General features: G+C 46.2%; 1 protein-coding gene across 1 annotated transcript in view; it reads right to left on the reverse strand.

Moving 5' to 3' along the window:
- The window catches only part of NCAN (neurocan), a 194,811-nt gene that overhangs the window by 48,308 nt on the left and 124,722 nt on the right, over positions 1-21,781 (reverse strand). The window contains exon 10 of the mRNA XM_040419794.1: positions 1,619-1,732. Within this exon, the coding sequence (XP_040275728.1) occupies positions 1,619-1,732 (114 nt within the window). The remainder of the gene's footprint in view (positions 1-1,618; positions 1,733-21,781) is intronic.

Below are 21,781 nucleotides of genomic sequence, written 5' to 3' on the forward strand. Positions count from 1 at the left end.
TACGGTGTTCACCCGACGGGTTAGGTCATGTGATATTTTTATAGAGCTGGTTTTTACGGACGTGGCAATACCTAATATGTATACTTTTTATTTTTTTTTCTATTTTTAACTTTTTTTTTTCATTCCTTACATGGGGACTTATTTTTTTTACATGTGAAACTTTTTTTTATTTTTTTATTTTCAACCTTTTTTTTTATTTTTTTTTATTTTACACTTTTCGTCCCCCATAAGGTCATACAAGACCTCTGGGGGACATTTACTTCACTTTTTTTTTTTTTTTTTCACTGTTGATTTCTCCTGTAACTGGGGCTGACATAGTAGCCCCAGTTACAGGACAAATACACCCCTAGAGAGGCTGTACAGCAGCAATCCAGCGCTGTACAGCCTCAGAGCAGGGCTGTTCGAGGTCTCTGAGAGACCTCACACAGCCCCTGCACTCTCCGGTCACGGCGGTCACATGACCGCCGGGCCGGAACAGGAAGCGCACAGCGGTGAGCGCTGTGTCTGCAGCGATCCGGAAGGCAGGGACACCTGGGCACTGTCCCTGCCTTGTCTTAGGGTTGCCCTGCTGTCACTGACAGCGGGCAACCCGATCAGCAGCTGCACGATTAGCGTGCAGCTGCTATTTCTGAAAAGACGTTTTAAAACGTGCTTTCAGAAATAGACGTCCACCCATAGGACGTTTATATCCTATGGGCGGACGTAAAGTGGTTAATGTTATTTTTAGTTCCCTTAGGATATTCGAATATGCGGTCTTCTGATCACTTGTACCATAAACTGCAATACAATACTATTGCATTCTAAGGGATTTTTGCAGGCAAAGCTTACAGGCACCTTACTATGGCAGTCCCAGGCTGTGATAGTAACCAATCATAACTCCACAATTTATCCACTGGTGCACCGATTGGAGGACAAAAGCAGCTCGATCCCTTTGTCTAAATCTTCAGATGCCATAATCACTATTGACCGTTGCATCTGAGGGGTTAAATGACTGGAATTGGAGTTATCGCCCATCCCAGTCATTTTGGCCAGGCCAGTAATGCCAGGGTGTGGTAGGGGTTAATAATCTTCCCAATGTTTCACTCTTTTCCAGTTTATTTTTCCACAAATGAAAACAAATTAAAGACTGTTGTTTAATTTTTTGGTGAATAGTTCAGGTAGATATAATAAATTTTTTAAATGAATAGTGCAGGTGAATATGAGAAACTTTGTAATATAGCTTATCAGAGAAAGATACTTCCATATTGCAGAGAAACTGACAGGCAGACTGCTGCTGGTGTGTAAGTTATTTACTGTCTGACTTCACTGCCGTCTTCACATCTAAAGTGCTTAGTACTGTTGTACAATTTTCTCCAATACTGCTGCTGTTTCTGAGGGTGTGCTACCTAGCGTTAGTGAGCAGATTATCCTGTTTCTCCATGTCCTGTGTTGGGGCAGACATGATTCCAGCTAGTCTTCATGCATCAGCTCGGAAAAAGAATTACAGAAATATGACAGATTCCATAGGGTAATCTTGTGTGTCAGTTTACTAAACTCTATAAGTTCAAAGCTTGTTCAATTGTCAAACAAATTCTCTGTAATGTGCATGGCCACTTTATTTTTGTGGCATAGTCTTTACCTTTTCCACAGGTGCTTCCTCCATAGCTTGGTAAACACAGGCAAAGAAAGGAGTTTATTTCATCAATGCAGGTCCCTCCATTCTGACAGGGGTTGGACAAACACTCATCAATATCTGTGAATATTAAAGCACAATAGTCATCTCATTTACATATAGAAATATCAAAACTTTTATGTGCCAATTTTAAGTAAGAATCTATCATATATTTTCTTTATTTTCTTACATATATTTCTCATCTCTTGTTCTTCTCTTTCCTATATAGTGCTAACATGCCATAAAGCGCTATTACAGACATTGTCATCACTCGCTGACTAACATCCTAAATTCCTTCAGTATGCCTTTGGAGTGTGGGACCACCATATTCCAGTGCTTAAGATTGAGTTACTATATTTACTGTGATTTGTGTCTAGTAAAGGATAGACTTTTAAAGGGCATCTGTCGGCAGATTTGTACCTATGAAACTGTTGCATGTGCGCTTGGCAGCCAAAGGCATCTGTTTGGTCCTATGATCATATGTACCCACATTGCTGAGAAAAATGAAGTTTTAATATATGCAAATAAGGCTCTAGGAGCAATGGAGGTGTTTCCATTACTCCACCATACTGCGTCTGTGGCAGATACTGAAGGACACGGCGCAGCATGAGATTTTAGGAGGTCAGGGCCAGGCATGAACAGGTTTCACTGCCTAGTTACAGAGAGAGCAGAGCCTCTGGCAACGACCTCACTAGATGCATATTTATAATAGTTTTAAATACACTGCTCAAAAAAATAAAGGGAACACTTAAACAACACAATGTAACTCCAAGTCAATCACACTTCTGTGAAATCAAACTGTCCACTTAGGAAGCAACACTGAGTGACAATCAATTTCACATGCTGTTGTGCAAATGGGATAGACAACAGGTGGAAATTATAGGCAATTAGCAAGACACCCCCAATAAAGGAGTGGTTCTGCAGGTGGTGACCACAGACCACTTCTCAGTTCCTATGCTTCCTGGCTGATGTTTTGGTCACTTTTGATTGCTGGCGGTGCTTTCACTCTAGTGGTAGCATGAGACGGAGTCTACAACCCACACAAGTGGCTCAGGTAGTGCAGATTATCCAGGATGTCACATCAATGCGAGCTGTGGCAAGAAGGTGTGCTGTGTCTGTCAGCGTAGTGTCCAGAGCATGGAGGCGCTACCAGGAGACAGGCCAGTACATCAGGAGACGTGGAGGAGGCCGTAGGAGGGTAATAACCCAGCAGCAGGACCGCTACCTCCACCTTTGTGCAAGGAGTAATAGGAGGAGCACTGCCAGAGCCCTGCAAAATGACCTCCAGCAGGCCTCAAATGTGCATGTGTCTGCTCAAACGGTCAGAAACAGACTCCATGAGGGTGATATGAGGGCCCGACGTCCACAGGTGGGGGTTGTGCTTACAGCATTTGCCAGAGAACACCAAGATTGGCAATTTCGCCACTGGCGCCCTGGGCTCTTCACAGATGAAAGCAGGTTCACACTGAACACATGAGAGACGTGACAGAGTCTTGAGACGCCGTGGAGAACGTTCTGCTGCCTGCAACATCCTCCAGCATGACCGGTTTGGCATTGGGTCAGTAATGGTGTGGGGTGGCATTTCTTTGGAGGGCCGCACAGCCCTCCATGTGCTCGCCAGAGGTAGCCTTACTGCCATTAGGTACCGAGATGAGATCCTCAGACCCCTTGTGAGACCATATGCTGGTGCGGTTGGCCCTGGGTTCCTCCTAATGCAAGACAATGCTAGACCTCATGTGGCTGGAGTGTGTCAGCAGTTCCTACAAGACAAAGGCATTGATGCTATGGACTGGCCCGCCCGTTCCCCAGACCTGAATCCAATTGAGCACATCTGGGACATCATGTCTCGCTCTATCCACCAACGTCACGTTGCACCACAGACTGTCCAGGAGTTGGCAGATGCTTTAGTCCAGGTCTGGGAGGAGATCCCTCAGGAGACCGTCCGCCACCTCATCAGGAGCATGCACAGGCGTTGTAGGGAGGTCATACAGGCACGTGGAGGCCACACACACTACTGAGCCTCATTTTGACTTGTTTTAAGGACATTACATCAAAGTTGGATCAGCCTGTAGTGTGTTTTTCCACTTTATTTTGAGTGTGACTCCAAATCCAGACCTCCATGGTATGAAAAATTTGATTTCCATTTTTTTTTTTTTGTGTGATTTTGTTGTCAGCACATTCAACTATGTAAAGAACAAAGTATTTCAGAAGAATATTTAATTAATTCAGATCTAGGATGTGTTATTTTTGTGTTCCCTTTATGCAAGGTCCAAGTATGGCAATAGGTGCTTACCCACTTGTATAGAACAAAAATCGGACTGCACTCCAAAAGACTCTTCAATAAGTCAATGTGTTTTATTCACCCATGAAGTGGCAAAGAGCGACGTTTCGGCTCATACATGAGCCTTTCTCAAGCATTGGTACAAAATGAACAGCACACATACAGTATAAAGGTGTATCAATCAAGGCAATCAGTGCAAAGACATAATTGGTAAAAAAAAAAAAAAGTACAAGTACAAAATGTGTCAAAATACATAAAAAAATCTATGATCATCCCCAACGGGTAAAGTGACATGTGCATATGAGGAATCAAATACATGATATAATAAATAACATACAGTACCATCAAATATGCATAATTGAATCCAACTGTATCGCATCAATTTGTAATCAGTGCATACACTTTAAATAATGTGATCATAAGAGGGAGGAGGAGACTAGATAGTACCTGGAAGATCGATGTAGCCCACATATACCATCGAGCCGATCAGCGCGTCTATAGGTTGCCTCAGCGCATGTTTCGGCTGCATTACGTCATCAGTATCGGGCCGAAAGGAGACACACGTTCGCTGCAGGGTCGCCTGCCGATGACCCAAGCGGCGCACGCATGAATCACGTACACTGTCCATAAGCTGACGGCTGAAAAAGGCGGCGCGTGCGCAACACCGTCACCCTTGTAACTGCCGCCATATTCAAGAAGGGAACATTGCCAGATCTCTTTTTTGTAATTCATCATTGCAGCCAAAGACTGTCACAATCATATAAGACCAGTCACTGTGGATAAATTCCACTGACAAGCAGGTTAGGCGAGTAACCACCTTCTCCAAGATGGATAACCCAAACACAATCGGCGCCCCAATGTTGCCAGCATGTCAGTGCTAGCCACATTACGGGTCCCCGTCCTGCCCCAACTCGTGACTAAGAGGGTTCTCCTCTATTAGCTGTGACATAATTTGTCGTTGGATATATAAAGCTCTAAAGGGATACCATACTGGCAACATAAACACTTGAACTAAACAAAACATTGTCTCATCAAAACAAGGAGGGAACTACCTCCATGTAATGCAGGCGGGACACGCAAAAGGAACCTCAAAATTAAAAACCAATAAGATGTTATAGCAGAATTGTACTTTATTGGGGGCTCTGGCAATGTTCCCTTCTTGAATATGGCGGCAGTTACAAGGGTGACGGTGTTGCACATCCGCCGCCTTTTTCAGCCGTCAGCTTATGGGCAGTGTACGTGATTCATGCGTGCGCCGCTTGGTTCATCGGCAGGCGACCCTGCGGCGAACGTGTGTCTCCTTTCGGCCCGATACTGATGACGTAATGCAGCCGGAACATGCGCTGAGGTAACCTATAGACGTGCTGATCGGCGCGATGGTATATGTGGGCTACATCGATCTTCCAGGTACTAACTAGTCTCCTCCTCCCTCTTATGATCACATTAATTAAAGTGTATGCACTGATTACAAATTGATGCGATACAGTTGGATTCAATTATGCACATTTGATGGTACTGTATGTTATTTATTATATCATGTATTTGATTCATCATATGCACATGTCACTTTACCCGTTGGGGATGATCATTGATTTTTTTATGTTTTGACACATTTTGTACTTGTACTTTTTTTTTTTACCAATTATGTCTTTGCACTAGAGTTGAGCGAACACCTGGATGTTCGGGTTCGAGAAGTTCGGCCGAACTTCCCGGAAATGTTCGGGTTCGGGATCCGAACTCGACCCGAACTTCGCCCCGAACCCGAACCCCATTGAAGTCAATGGGGACCCGAACTTTTCGGCACTAAAAAGGCTGTAAAATAGCCCAGGAAAGGGATAGAGGGCTGCAAAAGGCAGCAAAATGTAGGTAAATTCCCTGCAAACAAATGTGGATAGGGAAATGAATAAAAAAAAAATTAAAAAAATTAAAATTAACCAATATCAAACAGGCCAGTGTCAGATATTTAGGCCCCGGCACCCAGACAGAGGAGAGAGGTCCCATAGCAGAGAATAAGGCTTCATGTCATAGCAGAGAATCAGGCTTCACGTCACCCACCACTGGAACAGGCCATTGTCAGATATTTAGGCCCCGGCACCCAGACAGAGGAGAGAGGTCCCATAGCAGAGAATCAAGCTTCATGGCATAGCAGAGAATCAGGCTTCACGTCACCCACCACTGGAACAGGCCACTGTCAGATATTTTTAGGCCCCGGCACCCAGACAGAGGAAAGAGGTCCCATAGCAGAGAATCAGGGTTCATGTCATAGCAGAGAATCAGGCTTCAAGTCATAGCAGAGAATCAGGCTTCATGTCATAGCAGAGAATCAGGCTTCACGTCACCCACCACTGAAACAGGCCATTGTCAGATATTTAGGCCCCGGCACCCAGACAGAGGAGAGAGTTCCCATAGCAGAGAATCAGGCTTCATGTCATAGCAGAGAATCAGTCTTCAAGTCATAGCAGAGAATCGGGCTTCATGTCATATCAGAGAATCAGGCTTCACATCACCCACCACTGGAACAGGCCATTGTCAGATATTTAGGCCCCGGCACCCAGACAGAGGAGAGAGGTCCCATAGCAGAGAATCAGGCTTCATGTCATAGCAGAGAATCAGGCTTCACGTCACCCAACACTGGAACAGGCCATTGTCAGATATTTAGGCCTCGGCACCCAGACAGAGGAGAGAGGTCCCATAGCAGAGAATCAGGCTTCATGTCATAGCAGAGAATCAGGCTTCATGTCACCCACCACTGGAACAGGCCATTGTCAGATATTTTTAGGCCCCGGCACCCAGACAGAGGAGAGAGGTCCCATAGCAGAGAATCAGGCTTCATGTCATAGCAGAGAATCAGGCTTCAAGTCATAGCAGAGAATCAGGCTTCACGTCACCCACCACTGGAACAGGCCATTGTCAGATATTTAGGCCCCGACACCCAGACAGAGGAGAGAGGTCTCATAGCAGAGAATCAGGCTTCACGTCACCCACCACTGGAACAGGCCATTGTCAGATATTTAGGCCCCGGCACCCAGACAGAGGAAAGAGGTCCCATAGCAGAGAATCAGGCTTCATTTCATAGCAGAGAATCAGGCTTCAAGTCATAGCAGAGAATCAGGCTTCAAGTCACCCACCACTGGAACAGGCCATTGTCAGATATTTTTAGGCCCCGGCACCCAGACAGAGGAGAGAGGTCCCATAGCAGAGAATCAGGCTTCATGTCATAGCAGAGAATCAGGCTTCAAGTCATAGCAGAGAATCAGGCTTCACGTCACCCACCACTGGAACAGGCCATTGTCAGATATTTAGGCCCCGACACCCAGACAGAGGAGAGAGGTCCCATAGCAGAGAATCAGGCTTCATGTCACACACCACTGGAACAGGCCATTGTCAGATATTTAGGCCCCGGCACCCAGACAGAGGAGAGAGGTCCCATAGCAGAGAATCAGGCTTCATGTCATAGCAGAGAATCAGGCTTCATGTCACCCAACACTGGAACAGGCCATTGTCAGATATTTTTAGGCCCCGGCACCCAGACAGAGGAGAGAGGTCCCATAGCAGAGAATCAGGCTTCACGTCACCCAACACTGGAACAGGCCATTGTCAGATATTTAGGCCCCGGCACCCAGACAGAGGAGAGAGGTCCCATAGCAGAGAATCAGGCTTCATGTCATAGCAGAGAATCAGGCTTCATGTCACCCACCACTGGAACAGGCCATTGTCAGATATTTTTAGGCCCCGGCACCCAGACAGAGGAGAGAGGTCCCATAGCAGAGAATCAGGCTTCATATCATAGCAGAGAATCAGGCTTCATGTCACCCAACACTGGAACAGGCCATTGTCAGATATTTTTAGGCCCCGGCACCCAGACAGAGGAGAGAGGTCCCATAGCAGAGAATCAGGCTTCATGTCATAGCAGAGAATCAGGCTTCATGTCACCCAACACTGGAACAGGCCACTGTCAGATATTTTTAGGCCCGGCACCCAGACAGAGGAGAGAGGTCTCATAGCAGAGATTCAGGCTTCATGTCATAGCAGAGAATCATGCTTCTGTAGTGTCCCACTAGATAGGCGTGGGCACTACACAAGGGTCAATTGGTGTGCGTGTTACTTCTACTCACAAGGGACAGAAATGTTATATTTTATTATGCATTTAATGTATCTTCTAATGTGTTTTTATGTGCAATGTTCCCTGTGTAAATGCTTAGTAGGCCTAGTTAGGGTGTAGTTAGACATCCTAGACACTAGAGCAGGGGTGGGCAATTATTTTTTCGATGGGGCCACATGAGAAACTGAAAATATTTTGGAGGGCCGGGCCAAAAGGCTAAACTCAATACTGCATAAAATCAATTGTATTTCTTTATAAAAAGCAGTAAATATCATTGTTGGACAACTGGTACGAGTACTTGAATCCAGCCATTGTCCCCTGTGAATCCAGCCATTGTCCCCTGTGAATCCAGCCATTGTCCCCATGTGAATCCAGCCATTGTCCCCTGTGAATCCAGCCATTGTCCCCCTGTGAATCCAGCCATTGTCCAATGTGAATCCAGCCATTGTCCCCTGTGAATCCAGCCATTGTCCCCTGTGAATCCAGCCATTGTCCCCCTGTGAATCCAGCCATTGTCCCCCTGTGAATCCAGCCATTGTCCCCCTGTGAATCCAGCCATTGTCCCCCTGTGAATCCAGCCATTGTCCCCCTGTGAATCCAGCCATTGTCCCCCTGTGAATCCAGCCATTGTCCCCCTGTGAATCCAGCCATTGTCCCCCTGTGAATCCAGCCATTGTCCCCCTGTGAATCCAGCCATTGTCCCCCTGTGAATCCAGCCATTGTCCCCCTGTGAATCCAGCAATTGTCCCACTGTGAATCCAGCCATTGTCCCACTGTGAATCCAGCCATTGTCCCCTGTGAATCCAGCCATTGTCCCCTGTGAATCCAGCCATTGTCCCCTTGTGTACAGAACACCCCCCCGGCCCCCCCCATCATATACAGAACCCCCCCCCCCCCCTTACAATAGTACACACCCCTCCCCCCCCCCCCTTGCCTTTAGAAACGTAATGCTCAGAGATGATCAGCCATGTGTTAGTCACACTGACTACACACAGCACAGGGGGAGGCGGCCGCAGCTTCATGCTTGTCGGCTCTGTGACTGTCAGTGTCAGACAGTCACAGCCGATACTATGAGAGCCGCGGGCGCTGCGCTGTTACAGAGAAGGGAATAATTGCGGCCGGCCGGGTCCCGGGTACGGCTCGCACGAGGCACCCCCCCCCCCTGCTGTGTCTTACCTAGACAGTACTGCCGCTGACGCTGCCTCCCTGCCACCGCGCCATGCCACACGCAGCACGCCGAGTCGGAAGTCCTCTTCATTCGCGGAGGAGGGGTATCGTTGCTTGGCACGCCTCTGGCTCCGCCCGGGGGCCGGATTAAAAGGTCCGCCGGGCCGTATACGGCCCGCGGGCCGTAGTTTGCCCAGGTCTGCACTAGAGGGAGATAGGGAGCCCCTAGTATAAATGTCCAGGCCCAGACAGGGAGTGGGAGTGCAGAGTCAGGAGTCTGTGGAGACAGAAGTCAGAAGGCACCAGCCAGAGATATGCTGAGGGCCTCCTCCTGACATGCAGCTTGATAGCCCTGGCTGCTAGCTATGACCAGGAGGCTAGTGAGGAAACCTAGCCTGCCTGAAGTCCAAGGGAGCCTTAGTTAGCTCAGAAGTCACCCCAGTAGCAGGACAGAACCTCCTGGGAGAAACCTACAGTCATTCCCAAGCCAAGTAAGGATATTTCCAGCCAAGATAAGTACATTAATAGGCAGAGGCACTATAAAGCAAAGCAAGGATTTATACGGGAGGAAGATATATAAGGATTTAAGCCACCATTTAGGCATCCGGGCCTTGGGATAGAAACCAGACAGGAGTTCTAAAAGAACAGTGTACACTATTTCTGAGGAAAGGTACAACCTGAATCTGAATGTGTTGTGGATTTACCCTCTGAGTATCTTGCATGATCAATACCTGCCATCTTGTGGAATAAGCCTGCTTGTGAAGCTTGTGTTCTAAAGGACTGTATTACTATCTTGATGTACAAAGTTGGACTGTTTAAGTAAAGCAACGTTTGGTTCACTATACCACCTGTGTACCTCACTTATTCCAACTATAAATCGGTGTGCCACCGTTACAGGCACTGGCGTCACGAATCCAAAAGAGACCTTGCCCCAGGCACTCAAAATACCGGTAACCTCCAAGGCACCTCATCCACCATCCGTCCTGGTCCCTACATACAGAGTGTGCCCCAGAGGAACTGTGTCTACCTCTCCTTCACTGCCGCATGCCTGCCCAGGGTTCTCCAATACAGTGAGCAACCCTCGATTGCCCACAACCGTGACCTCACTTCGCTATACCCTGCAGGTCTGGCGTGTTGCACTTCATGTCACCCAACACTGGAACAGGCCACTGTCAGATATTTTTAGGCACCCAGACAGAGGAGAGGTTCATTCAACTTTGGGTTGCCCCGCAATATAATGGTAAAATGAAAATAAAAAAAGGATTGAATGAGGAAGTGCCCTGGAGTACAATAATATATGGTTAAGGGGAGGTAGTTATAAATGTCTAATCTGCACAAGGGATGGACAGGTCCTGTGGGATCCATGCTTGGTTCATTTTTATGAATGTCAGCTTGTCCACATTGGCTGTAGACAGGCGGCTGCGTTTGTCTGTAATGACGCCCCCTGCCGTGCTGAATACACGTTCAGACAAAACGCTGGCCGCCGGGCAGGCCAGCACCTCCAAGGCATAAAAGGCTAGCTCTGGCCACGTGGACAATTTGGAGACCCAGAAGTTGAATGGGGCTGAACCATCAGTCAGTACGTGGAGGGGTGTGCAAACGTACTGTTCCACCATGTTAGTGAAATGTTGCCTCCTGCTAACACGTTCCGTATCAGGTGGTGGTGCAGTTAGCTGTGGCGTGGTGACAAAACTTTTCCACATCTCTGCCATGCTAACCCTTCCCTCAGAGGAGCTGGCCGTGACACAGCTGCGTTGGCGACCTCTTGCTCCTCCTCTTCCTTCGCCTTGGGCTTCCACTTGTTCCCCTGTGACATTTGGGAATGCTCTCAGTAGCGCGTCTACCAACGTGCGCTTGTACTCGCGCATCTTCCTATCACGCTCCAGTGCAGGAAGTAAGGTGGGCACATTGTCTTTGTACCGGGGATCCAGCAGCGTGGCAACCCAGTAGTCCGCACACGTTAAAATGTGGGCAACTCTGCTGTCGTTGCGCAGGCACTGCAGCATGTAGTCGCTCATGTGTGCCAGGCTGCCCAGAGGTAAGGACAAGCTGTCCTCTGTGGGAGGCGTATCGTCATCGTCCTGCGTTTCCCCCCAGCCATGTACCAGTGATGGGCCCGAGCTGCGTTGGGTGCCACCCCGCTGTGAACATGCTTCATCCTCATCCTTCTCCACCTCCTCCTCATCCTCGTCCTCCTCGTCCTCCAGTAGTGGGCCCTGTCTGGCCACATTTGTACCTGGCCTCCCTCTGAATCACTTCTAAGAGACTGGCCTGAAAGTGCTAATGACCCCTCTTCCTCCTCCTTCTCCTCCTGGGCCACCTCCTCTTCCATCATCGCCCTAAGTGTTTTCTCAAGGAGACATAGAAGTGGTATTGTAACGCTGATAACAACGTCATCGCCACTGGCCATGTTGGTGGAGTACTCGAAACAGCGCAACAGGGCACACAGGTCTCGCATGGAGGCCCAGTAATTGGTGGTGAAGTGGTGCTGCTCCGCAGTGCGACTGACCCGTGCGTGCTGCAGCTGAAACTCCACTATGGCCTGCTGCTGCTCGCACAGTCTGTCCAGCATGTGCAAGTTGGAGTTCCACCTGGTGGGCACGTCGCATATGAGGCGGTGAGCGGGAAGGCCGAAGTTACGCTGTAGCGCAGACAGGCGAGCAGCGGCAGGATGTGAACGTCGGTAGCGCGCACAGATGGCCCACACTTTATGCAGCAGCTCTGACATGTCGGGGTAGTTGTGAATGAACTTCTGCACCACCAAATTCAGCACATGTGCCAGGCAAGGGATGTGAGTCAAACCGGCTAGTCCCAGAGCTGCAACGAGATTTCGCCCATTATCGCACACCACCAGGCCGGGCTTGAGGCTCACCGGCAGCAACCACTCGTCGGTCTGTTGTTCTATACCCCGCCACAACTCCTGTGCGGTGTGGGGCCTGTCCCCCAAACATATGAGTTTCAGAATGGCCTGCTGACGTTTACCCCGGGCTGTGCTGAAGTTGGTGGTGAAGGTGTGTGGCTGACTGGATGAGCAGGTGGAAGAAGAGGAGGAGGAAGCCGAGTAGGAGGAGGAGGCAACAGGAGGCAAAGAATGTTGCCCTGCGATCCTTGGCGGCGGAAGGACGTGTGCCAAACAGCTCTTCGCCTGGGGCCCAGCCGCCACTACATTTACCCAGTGTGCAGTTAGGGAGATATAGCGTCCCTGGCCGTGCTTACTGGTCCACGTATATGTGGTTAGGTGGACCTTGCCACAGATGGCGTTGCGCAGTGCACACTTGATTTTATCGGATACTTGGTTGTGCAGGGAAGGCACGGCTCTCTTGGAGAAGTAGTGGCGGCTGGGAACAACATACTGTGGGACAGCAAGCGACATGAGCTGTTTGAAGCTGTCTGTGTCCACCAGCCTGAATGACAGCATTTCATAGGCCAGTAGTTTAGAAATGCTGGCATTCAGGGCCAGGGATCGAGGGTGGCTAGGTGGGAATTTACGCTTTCTCTCAAATGTTTGTGAGATGGAGAGCTGAACGCTGCCATGTGACATGGTTGAGATGCTTGGTGACGGAGGTGGTGGTGTTGGTGGTACATCCTCTGTTTGCTGGGCGGCAGGTGCCAACGTTCCTCCAGAGGCGGAGGAAGAGGCCGAGGCGGCGGCAGCAGCAGCAGAAGAGGTAGCAGGGGGAGCCTGAGTGAGTTCCTTGTTTATAAGGTGTTTACTCCACTGCAGTTCATGCTTTGCATGCAGGTGCCTGGTCATGCAGGTTGTGCTAAGGTTCAGAACGTTAATCCCTCGCTTCAGGCTCTGATGGCACAGTGTGCAAACCACTCGGGTCTTGTCGTCAGCACATTGTTTGAAGAACTGCCACGCCAGGGAACTCCTTGAAGCTGCCTTTGGGGTGCTCGGTCCCAGATGGCGGTGGCCAGTAGCAGACGGACTCTCTTGGCGGCGGGTGTTCTGTTTTTGCCCACTGCTCCCTCTTTTGCTACGCTGTTGGCTCGGTCTCACCACTGCCTCTTCCTCCGAATTCTGAAAGTCAGTGGCACGACCTTCATTCCATGTGGGGTCTAAGACCTCATCGTCCCCTGCATCGTCTTCCACCCAGTCTTCCTCCCTGACCTCCTGTTCAGTCTGCACACTGCAGAAAGACGCAGCAGTTGGCACCTGTGTTTTGTCATCATCAGAGATGTGCTGAGGTGGTATTCCCATGTCCTCATCAGGACACATAAGTGGTTGTGCGTTAGTGCATTCTATCTCTTCCACCCCTGGGGAAGAGCTAGGTGGATGCCCTTGGGGAACCCTGCCAGCAGAGTCTTCGAACAGCATAAGAGACTGCTGCATAACTTGAGGCTCAGACAGTTTCCCTGATATGCATGGGGGTGATGTGACAGACTGATGGGCTTGGTTTTCATGAGCCATCTGTGCGCTTTCTGCAGAAGACTGGGTGGGAGATAATGTGAACGTGCTGGATCCACTGTCGGCCACCCAATTGACTAATGCCTGTACCTGCTCAGGCCTTACCATCCTTAGAACGGTATTGGGCCCCACCAAATATCGCTGTAAATTCTTGTGGCTACTGGGACCTGAGGTAGTTGGTTCACTAGGACGTGTGGCTGTGGCAGAACGGCCACGTCCTCTCCCAGCACCAGAGGGTCCACTAACACCACCACGACCATGTCCGCGTCCGCGTCCCTTACTAGATGTTTTCCTCATTGTTACCGTTCACCACAATAAGAAAAAAATTATTTGGCCCAATGTATTGAATTCAAATTCAGGCCTTTTTTTACAGGCACCTAACCCTATCTGGCTATCTATTTAGGTACCGTATTACACTAATACAGGCACAGCAGTAACGCCAGATTTAGCTGAATATAAATTGTAGGCCTAGTATTTAGGCGTTGGATGACAGGTATCCCTTTTACGGACAGAATTAGACTTGGAAATGCGTGGTAGCGTCTGAAGTTATTGAGGATGACCCTATCCGCACCTTCAATCTAATATACCCTTTTATGGATAGATTTAACCTTGGCCTGATAGAGCAGAAACCACTAATTTAGGGAATTGCTAAGTTGGGAATTGTATTTCAACCCAGAACAAAAACTGTGCTTTGGCAGACACTAAATAGATTGACCAGCCACAGCAGTAACAACAGATTTAGCTGAATATAAATTGTAGGCCTAGTATTTAGGTGCTGGATGACAGGTATCCCTTTTACGGACAGAATTAGACTTGGAAATGCACGGTAGCGTCTGAAGTTATTGAGGATGACCCTATCCGCACCTTCAATCTAATATACCCTTTTATAGATAGATTTAACCTTGGCCTGATAGAGCAGAAACCACTAATTTAGGGAATTGCTAAGTTGGGAATTGTATTTCAACCCAGAACAAAAACTGTGCTTTGGCGGACACTAAATAAATTGACCAGCCACAGCAGTAACAACAGATTTAGCTGAATATAAATTGTAGGCCTATTATTTAGGCGCTGGATGACAGGTGTACGTTTACGGACAGAATTAGACTTCGAAATGCACGGTAGCGTCTGAAGTTATTGAGGATGACCCTATCCGCACCTTCAATCTAATATACCCTTTTATGGATAGATTTAACCTTGGCCTAATAGAGCAGAAACCACAAATTTAGGGAATTGCTAAGTTGGGAATTGTATTCAACCCAGATCAAAAACTGTGCTTCGGCATACAGCAGACAGTATTACGATTGGCTAGCCACAGCTGAAACACCAGATTTAGGGTACTGCTATTTTGGCAATTGTATTTTACCCCTCAATAAAATAGCAAGCACAGCCAAGCCCCTGATGTAGGATATAGCAAAAAAAAACAACACACTATTGATGGTTAAAAATGGACTTGGTGGCAGCTTGTGCTGGCGCTCCACAAGACACAAAATGGCCGCCGATCACCCCAGAAAAAAGTGACTGAAAAACGCTCTGGGCAGCCTTAAAACAGTGAGCAATTGAATAGCAGAGGTTTTATGAAACACAGCTGTATATCGATCACTTCAGTAAATAAATCCCTGCCTAATCTCGCCCTAACAGCAGCAGCTGCATCCTCTCCCTACACTGATCAGAGCAGAGTGACGTGCGGCGCTACGTGACTCCAGCTTAAATAGAGGCTGGGTCACATGCTGCACTGGCCAATCACAGCCATGCCAATAGTAGGCATGGCTGTGATGGCCTCTTGGGGCAAGTAGTATGACGCCTGTTGATTGGCTGCTTTGCAGCCTTTCAAAAAGCGTCAAGAAAGCGCCGAACACCGAACCCGGACTTTTCCGAAAATGTTCGGGTTCGGGTCCGTGTCACGGACACCCCAAAATTCGGTACGAACCCGAACTATACAGTTCGGGTTCGCTCATCCCTACTTTGCACTGATTGCCTTGATTGATACACCTTTATACTGTATGTGTGCTGTTCATTTTGTACCAATGCTTAAGAAAGGCTCATGTATGAGCCGAAACGTCGCTCTTTGCCACTTCATGGGTGAATAAAACACATTGACTTATTGAAGAGTCTTCTGGAGTGCAGTCCGATTCTTGTTCTATACAAGTGGGTAAGCACCTATTGCCATACTTGGACCTTGCACCCTCCTACTTCCCTTTTTTCTTTTTGGATGGTGCTGCCAGTGGTTTTTTCTACTATACTTTATGTGATATTGGCTTAGCACATCCGCAAGTTTTACTTTGCTGTCTTTTTATCAGCTGATTTAACATCAATATGACGCATTTGGAAACACCCGGTGGTTGTGTATACACGCAGGAGGACGCTGAACATATAATACAGGGTATAGAGGGAGATACCGCCTTTCTCACTACCCCATCATTGAAAGAACTCAAAAGGAAATATGAAAATTTATCCAGACGGACATTGTCTTTGAAATTACATATGACCACTCTTGGGCTTTATTATAAGGAACAGAGGATTCCTAGAGGGATGCGTTCCCATCTGCGTCCCAATTTGTTTTCCAACAGTGATCCTTTCTGTGAGCGATTTGAGGCCTTGTCTAACAAATATTCCATGGATTTTATTTTATTGAATATTGAATTTCTGCAACAAGAAGTCTCTTTATTAACAGTTGACATGACACGGATTGATCAACTGTTACGCACACATATGACGGAAGAATTATATTCTCAGTTTATTGATACTTCAAATATACAGTTGCAACAGTTGCAGACCGAATTAGAGGAAGGCAAGAGAAATAAATGGGCACGTGACACAGAGGACTATAAAAAGGGTGATATTTACACCTGGCAACCAAATTACTCCTCATATAACAACATGAAGGACAACAAGAAACCAAGGAAAAACGTGCAGACGCACAAAAGTGAGTCGAATGTTTTTTTAGGGAACAACTCAGATCCAAAGACACCAAAAGGAAGCGAATTAGGAAGGGCGGCCGTCGATATAGATGAAACCGGGAAAACCCGCAATATGAAAACACGGACTCAATTGAACAAAGCACCCATCACCAAGAAGAAGTAGCTGTCATCAATCTTTCTTCTAAAATACTGACTTCTGCACGATTAACCGTCTTGTCCAAAGGATTGTCCTTTTGATCTAATTCACAGGTAAAATGGTTGGATGTAGAGTCAGATTTGTGTAATTTTTTTCGTTCTATTAAGTTAAAAGTATGGTTTAGGGAGTAATTGGGGACAAAGTGGAGAGATCCAGTGAATTCTCCTGTAAAATGTTTGATTTATCCAACAAAAGCAGTTTCAATCCTGTGATAAGTGAACCTGCTATTGAGGCGTACATCTCTGCCGTCAAGACTGAGATTGGTGAGCTGAGGTTTCTCCCTCGTTTGGAGGGCTTCAAATACCCCAATCTCACTACGGCCGAGGCGTATGCTTTGACTGAGTTGCGGGATGACATTGATTTAACGGTGAAACCAGCCATTAAAGGCGGTGCAGTTGTAGTGATGGACACTACTAAATATATCAAAGAGATCTCAAGACAATTAAGTGATGGGAAAGTGTATGGTTTGGTACAACATGATCCCAAGTTCCATATTATTAGAATCATTGAACAATGTGTGTCAGATGCTTTGAGGGCGGGCATCCTAGATGAGGGACTCAGGGAATATTTGGTTGTTCCCCACCCCATCAAACCGGTGATTTATGTGTTACCTAAGGTCCACAAAACGTTGGTGGACCCACCGGGACGCCCTATCGTATCTGGCACAGATTCTGTTTTTGGCCATATAGCAATTTTCCTGGACAAGGTATTACGTGACTTCTCTACAGGAGGCCAGTCTTATATTAGAGATACGTCCGATTTTTTTAAATCAAATTGAGTAAGGTTAACCTGGATGGGTTTGAATCAGTCACTTTGGTCTCATTTGATGTCACATCCCTATATACCTCCATTGACCATCAGAAAGGTATTGAGGCTGTGAAAAGTATGTTGGATGTATCATCAATGACACCTGAAGCTTGTTCCTTTATTGTTTCACTTTTTAGGATAGTTTTGGAACACAATTACTTCCTTTTCCAGGACACGCATTATGTTCAGAAAGGCGGCGTGGCGATGGGGTCCAATGTGGCCCCCACGTACGCCAATATTTTTATGCGCCGGTTTGAGGAGGATGTCGTCTATGGCTCCCACCATGCCCAGCACATTTTGGGATGGTGGCGATACACAGACGACATCTTCCTCATCTGGTCAGGGACAGAACAACAATTGCTAAATTTTCACCGGTATCGCAATGGTATTGATGGTGATTTACAGTTCACCATCACCTATTCAGATACCGCTGTACAATTTCTTGACACCAATGTATTATTTTCTAATGGGGCTCTTATTACACAACTGTATACGAAACCAACTGATAAAAATACGATGTTGAGGTATGAGAGCTGCCATCCTCGTAGTATGGTCAAACATTTACCATACTCACAATTCATGAGGACTAAGAGGATTGTAACAGATAGTACCACTTTAGACAAGACAATAGATGACATGGTTTCTAAATTTAGACAGCGAGGTTACCCTAGTAAATTGCTTACTGAACAAAAACACAAAGTTTTGGCTATGGATAGGGACTCTATACTTCAAGGGACTAGAGATAGGAATGTCCAAAGGAGAATCACATTTGTATCTACTTATTCTGAGTATATGTAGTAAAAGAGTAATGAGCGAGCACTCATACACTTAGCAACCAAATTGACATGTGCAGAAAATATTTATTATATCCCCATAAAATACAAGTAATAAAATTTATAAGAACAATGTAGCAATAATATACAACATTACAATCACATATATTGTGGTAGATATGATCAACACTATATTCATATGACTCAATAGTGTCGATAAATTCAATAATATATATCACACCAAGAAACTTCAAGTATATGCTGTTATTTGGGAAAGAGGGGGTATTATCTTCTAGCGCTCTATCCCAATTTGGGAAACTGAATGTCACTGAAAATGTTGTAGGTGTATTCACTGGGAGCGCAACATGTTCATAAAGTGTCCACAGGAATCCTGATAATGTGAAAAGTCTCTTATAGCATATCCTTTTATGGTCGATATGAGCTTTGGATTGAAGAAAACTTTAAATCGATATTTGGCTTACCGTCTAGCGTCTGCTGTCTCCCTATTGCTTCAATGGAGCTTTAAATATTTGCCGGCTTATTCAGTCGCTCCATACAGCAAGCTGGTTTAAATTTCGTGGGAGTTCCAAAGATCGCGGGAGTTGCCACTCTGTTCCGCAATTTCCTTTGGTGCAGCTTTCGACGATAAGAATAGTTAATCCTTTACTGTAGAGATTTTCTTCTGTATGGCCATACAGTATTATCGGAGGCTTTTCAATGCAGGTACATCACTTGTTTCACCATACGCGTTACGGGTAGATTCACTCCTTCTTCCTCAGTGGTCAAGTGTCTGCCTGCTCTGCCTCCATTTTTATCCATTCCTTTGATTGCTTCCCAAATCTCAGACACCTGTTGTTCATGCTACTCCCAGTTTGCAAGGGAATCCTCCCACATAATCAAGGGATAATTCTATACAGCCTTGATTTAAAAAAAATAAAATAAATAATAATAATTTTTTTTTTTATTATTTTTTTTTTCCTCTTGCAGTTTCCATGCGTTTTTTATGCGTTTTTTTGGGGACACATGCGTTTTTTGGCCCAGATGTCCCAATTGGTGTGATATATCATTATGTGAAATATAAACTTGATATCTGATTGCCAACACTTATAAAATGACTTTTTATAATAAAATATTATTAAACAAATTTTCAAGATTAAAATATCAATATAAGAATATAAAACAATAAATAATAAATGTGAGGAATCTTGAAAGTTTCATAGGAATCCTAGAGTTTGATACAATTATTCGGATTTGATATTCTGAGTATAGCGGTGAAATTAACAAAATTCTGAAGAGGCATTGGCCTATATTAGGCAGTTGTTTGAAAGCGGTACCTGAATTTAGGGCATTACCTTTGTTTTCATATCGCAGATGTAAAAATATCAGAGATCAGTTAGTGAGAGCGGATGTGGGCCCCAAAACAACTATCAGACAGACGACGTTGGCACCATCGGGCACTGGTTGTTTTTCCATGCCTGCATTGTGTCAATTGTCGTTATGTCTGTAGATCTAGGACATTTGTACACCCCAATACGGGTTGCACATACCCCATCAAGTTCCACCTAACATGTGATTCTTCTTTTGTAGTATACATATTGTCCTGCCCTTGCCAGTTACTCTATGTAGGCGAAACATCTACAGACTTAAAGACCAGGCTCAATAATCATCGCTATACGATTAGAAAAGGGCGTACAGATTTACCGGTCCCTAGACATTTCGTGTCGCATAAGCATAATGAAAAGGATCTCAGATGTTGGATTATAGATCAGATCCAAATGCCACGGAGGGGTGGAGACCGTATATCTCTACTTAAAAAAAGGGAGTTATATTGGATCCAGACCTTAAATAGCCTGTATCCTAATGGATTAAACATAGATTATAGATATGGGGGTATAGTATGAGTATGTGGTGGTTTGCCCTTGAGTACCCTGGCTGTACGTGAAGCGCTCTACCTGTGGTTGACAGGTTCATTGGTTAAAAAATAATGAAAAATATAAAAACAAGAAAAGAATATTATATATTTTTTTGTAACATAGGAATAATAAGGTATATTATTTATGTTTATTATTGATACTTTGTCATTATTTCAGTTTTTTAGACACTTTCATACATCTGGGAGAAGGTATTTTGGATGAGTAATGAGCATGGACGTTGGATGAAGAGCCCCCAATAAAGTACAATTCTGCTATAACATCTTATTGGTTTTTAATTTTGAGGTTCCTTTTGTGTGCCCCGCCTGCATTACATGGAGGTAGTTCCCTCTTTGTTTTGATGAGACAATGTTTTGTTTTGTTTAGTTCAAGTGCTTATGTTGCCAGTATGGTATCCCTTTAGAGCTTTATATATCCAACGACCAATTATGTCACAGCTAATAGAGGAGAACCCTCTTAGTCACGAGTTGGGGCAGGACGGGGACCCGTAATGTGGCTAGCACTGACATGCTGGCAACATTGGGGCGCCGATTGGGTTTGGGTTATCCATCTTGGAAAAGGTGGTTACTCGCCTAACCTGCTTGTCAGTGGAATTTATCCACAGTGACTGGTCTTATATGATTGTGAAAGTCTTTGGCTGCAATGATGAATTACAAAAAAGAGATCTGGCAATGTTCCCTTCTTGAATATGGCGGCAGTTACAAGGGTGACGGTGTTGACGGTGAAGTGAATTCGCTGGGCAATGGGGAGCCAGTGAAGGGATTGGCAGAGTGGAGAGGCAGAGGAGTAATAGGGTGAGAGGTGGATTAGTCGGGCAGCAGAGTTGAGGATAGATTGGAGGGGTGCGAGAGTGCTAGATGGAAGGCCACAGAGGAGAGTGTTGCAGTAGTCTAGGCGGGAGATGATGAGAGCATGTACAAGCATTTTCGCCGATTCAAAGTTAAGGAAAGCACGGATGCGGGAGATGTTTTTGAGTTGGAGGCGGCAGGTGGTAGAAAGTGCTTGGATGTGTGGTCTGAAGAGGGCAGAATCCAAGGTCACTCCAAGGAAGCGGACTTGGTTGACCGGGGAGAGTGTGCAGCCATTGATCGTGATAGATAGGTCTGTTGGGGGGGTTGAGCAAGATGGGGGAAAGAGGATGAATTCTGTTTTATCCATGTTAAGTTTTAGAAAGCGAGAGGAGAAGAAGGATGATATAAAAGATAGACATTGTGGGATTCTGGATTGTAAGGTGGTGATGTCTGGACCGGAGAGGTAGATTTGTGTGTTGTCAGCATAGGAGTGATACTGAAAGCCATGGGACTCTATGAGCTGTCCCAGGCCAAAAGTGTAGCTAGAGAAGAGCAGGGGTCCTAGGACAGAGCCTTGCGGGACACCAACAGAGAGGGAATGAGACGAGGAGGTGGTGCGGGAGTGGGAGACGCTAAATGTCCGGTCTGTGAGGTATGATGTGATCCAGGAGAGGGCCAGGTCAGTGATGCCAAGAGATGAGAGAGTTTGCAACAGAAGGGAGTTGTCAACAGTGTCTAAGGCAGATGACAGGT

This window comes from Bufo bufo, chromosome 2 (assembly GCF_905171765.1).
Source record: "Bufo bufo chromosome 2, aBufBuf1.1, whole genome shotgun sequence".
Lineage (NCBI taxonomy): Eukaryota > Metazoa > Chordata > Amphibia > Anura > Bufonidae > Bufo > Bufo bufo.